General features: G+C 44.3%; 1 protein-coding gene across 1 annotated transcript in view; it reads right to left on the bottom strand.

The window, feature by feature from the left end:
* The window catches only part of NSUN2 (NOP2/Sun RNA methyltransferase 2), a 45,816-nt gene extending 38,263 nt beyond the window's left edge, over nt 1-7,553 (bottom strand). Inside the window, exons 1-4 of the mRNA XM_063130197.1 lie at nt 7,422-7,553; nt 6,912-7,072; nt 4,218-4,322; nt 3,110-3,215 (exon numbers count right to left, since the gene is read on the bottom strand). Coding sequence (XP_062986267.1) covers nt 3,110-3,215; nt 4,218-4,322; nt 6,912-7,072; nt 7,422-7,490 — 441 coding nt within the window. The 5' untranslated portion in view covers nt 7,491-7,553. The remainder of the gene's footprint in view (nt 1-3,109; nt 3,216-4,217; nt 4,323-6,911; nt 7,073-7,421) is intronic.
* Between the last annotated feature and the right edge of the window lie 5,787 nt (nt 7,554-13,340).

Below are 13,340 nucleotides of genomic sequence, written 5' to 3'. Positions count from 1 at the left end.
CTATGGACAAGAGAAGAAACCAACTGAAATTCTATTTTGCAGAACTCTTGTGCAACCAATTGTACATGTTGTTCAATGCACAGGTTGCACAAGCATAATGAGCAACTACTTGCACAACTCGCTCATTATCTTCCTCTTATGATCTTAAGCTTTGGTCTGATGCACCCACACATTCCCTTGGACACTGTCTGGATCTTGTTCTCACTCGGAATTGCTCTGTGTTGGACTTTTCTACTGCTCACTTTCCGTTGTCAGATCATCACCTAGTTTCTTTCAATATTACTCATAATCCTCCTCCTTCACGTCCCGCTTCTCGCTCTTGTCGCAACTTGCAATCTATCAATTATGAGGCTTTTTCCCAGTCTCTAGCCTCCTCCCTTCCTTCTGTCTTTTCGGCTGTCTCCTTGGACTCAGCTGTCTCCTCCTTTAATTCCTCCTTATCTTCAACTCTTGATAATCTTGCTCCATCTACAACTCGGATAGTTCACCCTTCTCAACCCCAACCATGGCTCACCTCTTTCCTCCGCTACCTTCGCTCTTGTTCCCGGGCAGCTGAACGCCTTTGGCGTAAGACCAGGGACAGGGCGGACTTTGTCCATTACAAATTTGTACTCTCCTCTTTCTCTTCTGCCATTTCATTGGCCAAACAGCAGTACTACTCAACGCTGATCCAGTCAAATGCTAGGCATCCTCAGCGGCTCTTTGCGTCCTTCAATTCTCTTCTGAAGCCTAATCCACCATTTCTCCCCGCCTCTCTGTCTGCTAATAACTTTGCCTCTTTTTTCAATGCTAAAATCCAAACTATCCGCTCTGATCTGGCCAGCTCTGCTCCTCTTCCAGTTCCTGTTCCTCATCTGTCGGTTCCTCCTGCAAATTTCTCTGCGTTTCCTTCAGTCTCAGCAGATGAACTGTCTACAATACTGCGCTCTTCGAAGCCTTCCACTTGTTCTCGTGATCAGATTCCTTCTCGTGTCTTTATTAATCTTATTCCTGCTATCCTCCCTTCCTTGCTTCATATTATTAATCTTTCTCTGTCCTCTGGTTCATTTCCTTCTGCTTTTAAACATGCTACAGTCTCTCCCATTCTCAAGAAACCTACTCTTGATAGGCTATCTCTGTCTAACTACCGACCTGTCTCTTTGTTGCCGTTTGTTTCAATGATCCTGGAGCGGGCGGTCTACTCTCGCTGTCTTGACTTTCTTTCTAGTAACTCTGCTTTGGATCCACTTCAATCTGGATTCCGTCCTCTGCATTCCACCGAAACAGCCCTTACTAAGATCACCAATGATCTCCTTACTGCCAAGTCTAAAGGCCATTATTCCGTTCTTATTCTCCTTGATTTAACTGCAGCCTTTGACACAGTTGATCATGATCTTCTTTTAGATTCCCTTCATGACCTTGGATTTTGTGGCTCTGTCTATAACTGGTTTGCCTCCTATCTAGCGGGTCGCTCTTTCAGCGTGTTGGCTAATGGCAGCTCGTCTTCCTCCTTTCCCCTTTCAGTAGGGGTTCCGCAAGGCTCGGTGCTTGGCCCGTTGTTGTTTTCCTTATACATGTTGCCCTTGGGCAAGCTTATTCAATCTCATGGCCTCCAATATCATCTGTACGCCGATGATACACAACTATATCTGTCATCTCCGGAACTTTCTCCTGATGTTCACGATCGTATCTCGGCATGTCTTTCAGATATCTCAGCTTGGCTGCTCCATCGTCGTTTGAAACTCAATATGGCAAAGACTGAATTGCTCGTTTTTCCTCCTAAACCTTCTCCTCATCTCTCATTCTCTCTTACTGTCAATGATGTTACGCTTACTCCGGTCAAGGAAGCTCGTTTTACTCTGTACAGCACCATGTACATTGATGGTGCTATATAAATAAATAATAATAATAATAATAATAATAATAACTGAAAGATGTAGCACAATTCTGCAAGAGCTATTTGAATTTGAGAAATGTCACCATTAGATACTGCCCCTAAATTCTAAAAAATGGGGCAGGAAGCAGTGGCTAAAGAGGGGTAGGAGACTTTAAGGAGGCTTAGGTTAGCGGCAAGGTGGATAAAAACCAATGATTTTTTAAATTTAAATCGTTTTTTATTTTAATTGAATTTTAAAATATATAAATAAAATACTAAAATTTTCATTTAAAAAACCAGTTACAATTAAATCTCATCATAAAGTTGCCAAAACTACACTTACAACATCATAAAAAATAATGTCTGTGTCACACTCAAGACATATTGAGTTAGCTATTAATCAAATATGGGAATTCATTTTAGTTTTTTATCGCATGAAAATGGTCCTGTCCACCCTAACTACTAACCCCTGCTGCTTAAACATCTGGGCTTTCTGTTTTTCTGGCTAAATGTACATACACGAAGAGACAAGTTGGACAAGATTGTTGGTGTTCTATGTTTACTTGGTGGTTGAACTCAGTCAAGCGAGGTAGAGAAGTTAGGTAAGACAATAAAATAGACACTATATAGTAAGGGCTCAATCCTATGGGTTGCACCCTCAATAATCATATGGCCCCAAACTTGAAGACTTACAATCATCCAGTGCAGAGAGGGAGGAGCAGCAAGGTGATCTCCGCCTCCCCATTCTCCTGCCCTGCATTTTTGCCTGTGGAGTTTTGGAGGGGGAAGGAAGGATGCTGGAGAGGTTTCAGGATAACTTGTACCCTGGCCTCTCCAGTCTCTTTCTCCCTCCCCTCCCCTCTGAAACACCCCCTTCTCTGAGGTGGAGTTCCCAGCCTTGGAGAGCAGACAGTGCAGTTTTTTCTGCATCAGCTGCAACGGGTGTGTGTGTGTCAGAGCTCTGATTTTCCCCTTGAGGTCAGACCTCAGATCAGGGAATCCAAAATATCCTATGACCTGTCAGAAGCTGACTAGGGACCATAAGATTGCCCCATAAGGTGCATCAATACCTTTAAAAAACTGTCTTTATGGGACAATGTAATCCACACTATGTTATGTTCATGTGTTCCCTAAGTTAAGTTGGGACCAGCTTTGGCCCCGGGAGTGGGAGGGGGGGAGGAGAGAATTTTTGGGCACAAGTGAACACAGTGAGGCACAATTTTGTTTTGAAAAGACCTTAATATTAATACTTACACATTCTGTTTCGCTAACAAGAAAGTGATGGAATTTTTCTAGCTGTGGGGATTTCCGCAGGACCTTTCTGCTTAAATTTGTATGCCATGCTAACTCTTCTGGATACCTAATGAAATAATAGGTTCTCTGAATATGGTATCCTTAGACTCTTTGAACAGTCATAATGGAACACGCAGCTGCTATACACATGGACTCAATTTGTGTAAGAAGCATGTAACTTTGAATAATAACGTCAGTCAATGTGCCAAAACAATTAATGACAGCAATAGAAATTAAATAGTACAATGACAAGATATTCTCAATTCGGGTGTATGTGTTAGCTACTTTTTATTTTACTTCTAGTATGTTTTACAAACTCTTTTTGTGGTTCCAATCCATACACATTTAGAATAATCTTAAAAATAGACCACACTGCAATAAATTGAGAATTCCATAGTGAGAAAAAATGCCTAACAATGGCCACATGTGGTTGTGTGACAGCTTGGGATAGGCTAGTTATGTAATAAGCTACCCAATTGCCTTGGTTAGCAACTAAACTAACCATATACTAACAAGGAAGCAAAAACATTCTGTTAGTACAAAGCCAGCAAACTACAGCCCAAAGCCAGGTTTGATATTAGTTTTCCATTCCTAAATTTTCAGAGGAGCAATAAGCCAGGGTCTGTCCTGTTTACTTCCCTGTTAGTTACTGGTTAGTTTAGCTGCTCCAACCATCATTGACTATGTTCAGAAGACATGCTAAGCCATGGTGGTTAAGAATTTTGAGCTAAACATTATGGCCTAGAGTTTCGTATGAACCATGACTTATGTAAACCATTCCTAACCATGGTGACTACACAGCCATGGTTAAAACATGCTCATTAACTATTTGCTGCAAAAGGGTTAGCAGCCTAACCATGGCTTAGCACGCTTTCTGAACGAGCCCAGTGTGTACTAGTCAGTTGTCCCTGAATGATAAGCAAGAATCTCAGCAATTCATCTGAACACAACCAGTCTAGATTAGGCTGATATTCAAAGCCTGTGAATTATACTACAAACAATTATAATTACACAGCAAAGTCAGGAACAATCTAAAAATAATAATGGACAAAACACAGAGTGATCTTACCAGCTTAATGGCTGTGGCATTTCAATTTTCTGGCCATCTACCAGCTGGTTCTCTAACTCCTTGAAATATTTGTCCTTTAAACAGTGGAGAATCTCTTTGGCATGGCTATAAAATGAAAAATAAATGAGAACAATGGTAATTGTCAAGGAAGGAGTGGGGAAGAGCACAATCTAATTCTTTCAATAGAACTATTTCTCAAGTCTCAAAAAAAATCCTAATTCCACTTAATAGCTTACCTCCAATATTTTTGGTATTAGTTATTTCTTTTTATTTAAAACATTTCTTGGCTCCCTTTCAGGGCAGAAGCCCTCCCAAGGCAACATACAGCAACAAAACACATAAAACTAACACAATATTAGAAGTGATAGAAACAGAAACAGCCAATACAAATGAAGCTCTTTATGAAGACTAAATTATGTTTCACATGACCACCAACCATTGCAGATGTTTTCTAAAATTGAAAACAGTATGCCAATTTATCACAAAGATCACCCACTACCACATAGTTTTCTCCACTGTAATAAATCTGGCAGGCACATTTTGCAGCACTATACAGAAAACCAAATGGAATTCAAATGTGGTGGTCCAGAAATTCACTTCTGCAATCTTATGTACACAGCAGCAGCAACAGTCACAAGAGAGGTGGTAGAATAAGTTGATGCTACCTGGTACAGGGCTGTTTCTTTGAGCTCAATAAGCAAGCATGTCACAGTAAGCAACACACAAACCAGTTTTAAGTGAGCATAGCCAGACCACATCTGGGATAGGCCTGGAAATGAAATGCTACAGGTAGTAAAATAGAGGCATGGTTTAGTGTTGTTTCTGAATGTGGCTACTATATACTGTCAAACAAGTTCTGCAGATATTTGAAGGAGTACAGAAAGACCTGAAAAAACATGCTTGCTCAAAATCAACAGTGCAACAGAAAATTTAACTGCATGCACTACATGTATCGATAGCAATATCAGACACACAAGGGGTTGGTCTATCTATTACTAGTATTATCTATGCTGGCTGGCATTGGCTCTCCACAGTTTCTGACAGTTGTCTTTTTCAGATTTGCCCGAAATGAAATGGGCTGAACTTGGGACCTTCTGCATGCAAACCATGTGCTCTATCATTTGAGCCCTTTTTCATGCATTTGTCTAGATCCAGCAAGGTTCTTATGATCAGTTTCAATCAATTAATGGCAACTTTAAGTTCTAACACACTTATTTTAGAAACTTATCAATCGGTAAAAGAATGGCCTCTTCGTTAATTTCTTGGGACTTTTCAGGGATGGAGGAACGAGTACTGTATCTCACCCTCTTGCTACTCAGCCTTCTTATTTATTAGAAAACATACTTTAGTTGTGTTCCTTGGTTTCAAAACACTCAAAGGAATATGCATATTTTAAAGCTGCATGTACATTATAATATGGAGTAATTCGGATTTCCCCTCTGCTATTTCATCTGCATATAAATAAAGGCATACTGGTTAAGATACTAAGCTATGAATCAGCAAGTTCCTGGTTTGAACCTCATCTTTGCAAAGAACTCATGAAAGGGTCTTAAGCAAATCTCTCTCTCCCAGCTTCATTCCCACCACACCACTATCCCATTTACAGTACAGGGATGATAATATTAGACACACACCTTACAGGGTTCTTGCAAGAAATACAATGTAATGCAATTGAAGTACTTTACAAGAAATCCTATACATGTCTACTCAGAAGTAAACCCTATTGTATTTAACTGATAAATGTGCATAAGGTTCCAACCCAAAAAGCTTTAAAATTAATAAATAGAAGTTAAATATTATTGTATAAATCTAGAAATATTAAAAAAATACAGTAACATTGACATCGCTATATCATTATCAAATAAAATGCAGCAAATTAAGAACACTGCCTTAGTTACATTGGATTACTGTAACGCGCTCTATGTGGGGCTGCCTTTGAAGAGTGTTCGGAAACTCCAGCTGGTTCAAAGAGATGCAGCCAGATTGTTGATTGGGGCTGGTCACATGGAGCATACAACTCCCCTGTTAAAACAGCTCCACTGGCTTCCAGTCTGTTTCTGGGCACAATTCAAAGTGCTGGTTATGCCCTATAAAGCCCTATATTGCTCGGGTCCAGGTTATTTGAAAGACTGTATTCTCCCTTATGAGCCTGCCCGTGCTTTGAGATCTTCTGGAGAAGCCCTTCTTTCAGTCCCACCATCTTCACAGGCGCGCTTGGTGGGAACATGGGAGAGGGCCTTCTCGGTGGCTGCTCCAGTGCTCTGGAACTCTCTTCCCGGGGAAGAGAGTTCCCTCCTTGATGGGCTTTCGGAAGCAGGCTAAAACTTTTTTGTTCCCGCAGGCCTTTAGAGAATAATCTGGCCCTCCAACTATGTTAATGTCTTATAATTTTGTTGTGTATTTTAAACGTTTATGTGTCAAGGCCACCTTGAGGCCCAGCATTGGGCAAAAGGCGGGATACAAATAAATATAATATTGTATTTCTTTGATTGTAAGACACCATCGATTGTAGGACGCACACTAATTCCAATACCACCAACAGAAAAAAAGCTTTGATTCTAAGAATAATAATAGCACCCACGATTCTAAGACGCAAGAGATGTTTATATGGGGGGAAAAGTGTGTCTTAGAATCGAAGAAATAGGGTAATAATAATAACAACAACAGATCAGGACCCACACGAGCACTGCTTACCTCTTGTATCCTGTGATGCGGAGGGTGGCTGGAAGAGGCTCCCGCAGGGCAGCCATAAAGCTCTCCCACTCGCCCTGGGGCACGATGCCCAACTTGCCATAGTATTGCTCGAACAGAGCGTTCTCTTTCACGATCTCCGGGTAGCCACCTTCAGGCCAGCCCTACGAGAAGAAGCCAAGGTGGAAAGAAGGGTCCGTCAGGTGAGGCTGGGCTCATAGCACTTTAAAACGCACCCGCAGGCAGAAAGCACACATGACGGAAGGCTTCTCCCCGCACGTAAAAGACTAGCATACCAGCGAGACAGATTCTAGGCTGGCCCTTCTCCCTGAGAGATTAGCTTTCCGTTTCCAATAAACGCGTCTTTCCTGGAGGGGCACGCCGTCACCTGAGGCCGCCCCGCGCAGCCTGTACAGTCATGAATGCATAGATCCCCCCTCCCTCAGTGAGAACGAGGACTCAGGTCTCCGCCCCGCCCCGCCTCCATCACTCCCAGGCTAGGCCTAGCCTTACCCCAGGCCCCCTCTCCCGTCTCTGCTGCGGAGGCGCCTGCTGCCGCCTTTGGCGCTGCCTGCGGCCCATCGCGCGCACAAGGCCGGCCGCGCCTGGACGCCAGAAGGCTTCGGCCCGGAGTAGGCCCAGGACGCCGCAGGGTCCAATTTCCTCACCAACAGGCCGCCGCCGCCGCCGCCATCACAGCGCGCTCTAAGGAAGCCGCCTGTTTAGGGTCGCGCTGCGTCGCTTGACATTGACGCACACGCGTAGCGGACACACACACCCGTCGTAAGGGTAGACTCACACATAACGTCTAGCTTCCGGGACCGCTTTGGAAGGCATAATTTTTAGGCCTCCCTGGGACGTAAGAATTGCCCATGAAAACCAACGGATAAATGCAGCATTTTAGTATAGGGAAGCGGGTTACAGAAACAAAAAGGGAGCAGCAAAGACATATTTCAAAGTTCATGAATATTTCTTGCCCAGTCGTTTCTTGTGGTTTGATTTTTTAGAATTTTTTTTTTTAGTTTGTGCCTGGCCCTATGTCACCCAGTGAGCTTTGTGGCCGAGTGGGGACTAGAACCTGGATCTCCTGACTCCCAGTCCAACACTCCTGGTCTCTACACCACACTGGCTCTCTAGGTTCAAAGAAAGCTAACCGCAAAAAGGAAACACATAGTTGTACGATTGCAATACCCATCTGTATTGTTTTCCTAGTCTTAGGATTATTTGCACTCTGCACACGCATAAATGCCTTGTCTATCATTGATTACTGTATTTTGTTGTTTATTCATTCAGTTGCTTCCGTCTCTTCGTGACTTCATAGACCAGTCCATGCCAGAGCTTTCTGTCGGCTGTCGCCACCCCCAGCTCCCCCAAGGTCAAGTCTGTCACCTCCAAAATATCATCCATCCATCTTGCCCTTGGTCGGCCCCTCTTCCTTTTGCCTTCCACTTTCCCTAGCATCAGCCTCTTCTCCAGGGTATCCTGTCTTCTCATTATGTGGCCAAAGTACTTCAGTTTTGCCTTTAATACCATTCCCTCAAGTGAGCAGTCTGGCTTTATTTCCTGGAGTATGGACTGGTTTGATCTTCTTGCAGTCCAAGGCACTCTCAGAATTTTCCTCCAACACCACAGTTCAAAAGCATCTATCTTCCTTCGCTCAACTTTCCTTATGGTCCAGCTCTCACAGCCATAGGTTACTACAGGGAATACCATTGCTTTAACTATGCGGACCTTTGTTGTCAGTGCGGTGTCTCTGCTCTTAACTATTTTATCAAGATTTGTCATTGCTCTCCTCCCAAGAAGTAAACGTCTTCTGATTTCCTGGCTGCAGTCAGCGTCTGCAGTAATCTTTGCACCCAGAAATACAAAGTCTGTCACTGCCTCCACGTTTTCTCCCTCTATTTGCCAGTTATCAATCAAGCTGGTTGCCATAATATTGGTTTTTTTGAGATTTAACTGCAACCCAGCTATTGCAAAACTGCATTATGATTGGCGGGAAGGTTCTGCCGTTGTTTCTAAGGGGAACTGACCCTATAAGTATGTTAGCTTTGCCTGCAACTAGTGGGCAGTCCTTCAGATCATCTAGGGGTTGCCACCTTGAAGCACTGCAGGCTGCTGGTAATAAACCTTTTCTAAGATGAGAGAAATTATGTCTTGAGAGTCTTTGACCTCCACTCAGCAAACCCGCCCTTTTTTGGTTCCTCCACAGCCCTGTCTTGCAGTTTGAGGCTGAAAGCAGATTTCTGGTCTGAAAAAGCTGAAGACAATTGCTTTCTATATTTTCTACAAGTTTCTTATGACTATGAAATTGTCAACTCTCATCCCACTCTTGGGATCTCAGAAAACTAGCTTAGCCAGCCTGTGATTATTTGACAGGGATCTCCTTGGAGTTGCCAGGGATGTCAGCATAAAATCAGGGAGTGTGACAACAGCCTTTTGTCTTCATCTTAACTTTCTATCCTTCCTTTGGACTCCATGTATGTCCATGGGAAGACCTGTGCCTAGGTGTGTTGAGGTATCTTTTGTTATTTTTTCATGCAGTATTGTTTCGAGACATAATTTAGTTCTTGTATGCCTTTTATTCCCTTCCCCACTGTAAACTACTGTTTACTTCAAGTGTTATGCGTGCTTCCTTCCAAGTAAACCTCGGTACTAAATCCAGTCGTCTGCTTAGTTATTGCTATAATTTTGGGCCTAGGGCTTCGAAACAGAGGTTGCTGACTTTGACCCTTATTTCTTAAGCTCTAGGAGTGTCCCCTGTCTCAGGGTGAGGTGAATGTAAGGGGTGGTGGAACCCTACTTTAGTAACTGTCCCTGCCGACACGGCTGGGAGCTAGAACAACCCCTTTCCTCTCTACCCAGCATGGGCAGTACTAAGTTTGGACCATCTAGGCATGGGCCCCAGATCTTTTTTAGCAGTGCCCCAAATCTATAGAGCTGCCCCAATTGCCATAATCTACCTTGATAAAAGCCTGCTTCTTCCCACTGAACTCAGTAGCTTTGCAGTTATTAGGATTGATATAAATAATAGTTAACTGTTCTCTATCAGAAGACAAGCAGTAAGACAAACATCCAGCCTAAGCGAAGAGACCACATATACAGTTGGGGTCAAGAGGTAAGCGCATTATCTGGAAAGACCCGGCTTGCTCAGTCAACAGACAATACACAGTGGGTTTCTGCTAAGGGCAGTGGCTGCAATGTTAGTCTATGGGCTTCTTGTGGAAACATACCCAAGCATGCCACTGTATAACCAAATATGATGTAACTTGTTTGCCACACAGTATAAAAGTCCTGGATGAGAAGCATTCGGGGCTGCTGCTGCTCCTGAATTTGAAGCAGGCAGTCTTTTCGCTGCAGAAATAAAGCCAAGGTTTTGATCTTACCCCATGTCTATTTGTTATTTGGTTCTGGCGGCTAGACACGCTCCTAAAGAGAGAGCTCAATTTGAGGGCTCTTACCACAGGATGCACTGCTAAAGCAGACTAATAGGGAGTGTAGCATGAAAGCACCGGCCTGTTAAACTAGAGGGGAGACTGCCACCTTTCCTTCCACAATCTGATCATTATTTCCAGTAATTCCAGTGTCCAAAATTGCCTAACAACATCACTGTCACCAGCTTTCTTGGGAGTGTGCCTGTTTCTGTAGACCCCTGTCCAACTAATGGCTATTGAGGAATTGGACTTGTGCCCTGGGCCATGCAAGCAGCAAGACCCTGACAAGAGGAAGAGCAGGTACACTGGCTGCTCAAATGTCAAATGGAGTATCAGAGGCCTTCCTCATCTCTTGCTTCCTCCAAGCTGGTCTAGGCTTTTTACCTTGGGGAACACAGAAGTGGGTTTGCTTGCAAAAAAGATTTGAATGAGCAGCAAAGTCTGAATTTGGTGCAAGGTAACATGTGAATGTATCGCTTGCTGGAGTGTGTCTGGAGCTCCTTGGCTCTGCAATCATCTATCTGAAGTGTACCTCCTTTTTGCATGATCCATGTGGCAAGATTCCGGTGGGTGCATGGTCCTCCTTGTAACCAGGGATTTGCACTATGCTAGAGAAAGGTGAAAAGATGTGGGAGGATAGGAGCTTGTTGCTCTCTTGTGTTCAGAAGCCACAATGTCTTGTTGCACCTTAAAGACTCACATATTTACTGTGACATGATAAGCTTTCATAGACAGGAGTCTACTTATACAGAAAGTTATTTTGAAAGATGTTGCTTTTCAGGCAGCTGGAGAAAAACGGCAGTTGCTGGAATCATAGAATCATAGTACAGTAGAGTTGGAAGGGGCCTACAAGGCCATCGAGTCCAACCCCCTGCTCAGTGCAGGAATCCACTCTAAAGCATCCCTGACAGATGGTTGTCCAGCTGCCTCTTGAAGGCCTCTAGTGTGGGAGAGCCCACAACCTCCCTAGGTCACTGGTTCCATTGTCATACTGCAAAATAAAGGTACAGAAGTCCTGATGATCTCTTATAGTACCGTATTTCTTCAATTGTAAGACGCCATCAATCGTAAGAGGCACACTAATTTCAGTACCAACAGAAGAGAAAAAACCCGACACACCCGCGATTCTAAGACGCACCCCATTTTTAGAGATGTTTATATGGGGGGAAAGTGAGTCTTAGAATTGAAATAGGGTATCTGATCATCCTGGATTACATGGCATTCGCCCACAAATGCTTCCCCTCCTGCTGCTTCCCGTGAATCTATCTGCCTGTGGGGTTTTTTATTCTGAAATTAAATGCCCTCCTCTGCCTTGTCCATATATCCCTTGTTAGAAATAGGAGTGTCCTTAGAAGGCAGGGTTCTTTGAACACACACAACACAGTTTAGATCTGCCTTAGATAGCTGATTGATTGATTACACTTATATACCGCCCCCATAGCCAGAGCTCTCTAGGCGGTTTACAAAGAGTATCCTCAGGGCCGGTGCTACCATAGAGGCCACTCAGGCGGCCGCCTAGAGCGCCAAGCTAAGAGGGCCACCGGGCACAGCGCAGCACTCATGCACGTTGTTGGCTGTGAGCTGGCCCAGGCCAGCCCAAGGATTCAGCTGGGCCTGGGCAGGTGAAATGGTGCCCTGTGCAGCCACAGCTGAAGCGAAGTCAGGGACGCTGGGGTGGGGCGGCTCCACGTTTGGACTTCCGGAACGCACCCAGGAGAGAGAGAGAGAGAGAATGTATGGGTGAATGGGGTGAATGGGGTCTTTGAGTGAATGCATGTGTTCATGCGTGTGTTTGTTTGGAGTGAGTGATGCTGAGCGTGTGTGTGTGCGCGCGTGTGTGTGTGTGAGTGAGTTGGGGGGATGATTTGGAGGTGATATTCCTATTAAATAATGCATTTTAGACCCATAGACGTTCCTTTCCCATTTGTTTGCTATAATTGGCATGACGTATTTCTTGCACTTTAAAATAAATTTAGCAGTTTCAAGTTTGGGTGTGGGTGAAAGTAGCTCACCTTGCCTAGGGTGCAAAATAGTCTGGCACCGGCCCTGAGTATCCTGTAATACTCAGGATCCAAAAGCAGGGGGGCCTCTAACAATACTCAGGCAGAGTATTTTTTTACTACCACAGAGACGGCCAGTGCTACCATAGAGGCCCCTCAGGCAGCCGCTTAGAGCGCCAAGGTAAGGGGGAGTGCCGAACGCCACACCTGGAAACCGCTCTCCCACAGCAGCTCTGAGAGGGCAGCTTCCAGGCGCACCGTTCTGAAGCCAACAAGGCAAGGCAGTGGCAGGGGGCAAGGCGAAGTCCAAAAGTCAGGAACCAACAAGGTGTAGCAGAGGCAAAGGAAAGTCCACAGTTATCCATGCTCTGATAACCTCTCACTTGGATTACTGCAATGCGTTATACGTGGGGCTACCTTTGAAAACGGTCCAGAAGCTTCAGCTGGTACAAAACAGGGCAGCAAGGTTATTAACAGGGACTGGCCGGCGAGATCACATTACGCCAGTCCTTTTCCAGCTTCATTGGCTGCCAGTCCAGGTCCGGGCCCGATTCAAAGTGCTGGTATTGACATTTAAAGCCCTAAACAGTTTGGGGCCAGGCTATCTGAAGGAACGCCTCCTCCCATATGTACCTGCCTGGACCTTAAGATCATCTACAGGGGCCCTTCTCCGTGAGCCCCTGCCAAAGGAAGTGAGGCAGGTGGCTACTAGGAGGAGGGCTTTCTCCGCTGTGGCACCCCGGTTGTGAAACGAGCTCCCCAGAGAGGTCCGCCTGGCGCCTACACTGTACTGCTTTCGTCACCAGCTGAAGACCTTTTTATTCACTCAGTATTTTAACACTTAATTTTAACTTAAATTTAATTTTTACTGTTTTAACTCTGTATTTTAATCTTATATCAACTTTGCTGTGTGGTTTTATCCTGGTTGAGCTTTTTATACTGTATTTCATAATTGTGTTTTAACCTGTTGGGTGTTTTATTGTGGTTTTAATTTTTGTGAA

Source organism: Elgaria multicarinata, chromosome 7 (genome assembly GCF_023053635.1).
Source record: "Elgaria multicarinata webbii isolate HBS135686 ecotype San Diego chromosome 7, rElgMul1.1.pri, whole genome shotgun sequence".
Lineage (NCBI taxonomy): Eukaryota > Metazoa > Chordata > Lepidosauria > Squamata > Anguidae > Elgaria > Elgaria multicarinata.
This window is presented reverse-complemented; position numbering and strand designations above follow the sequence as displayed.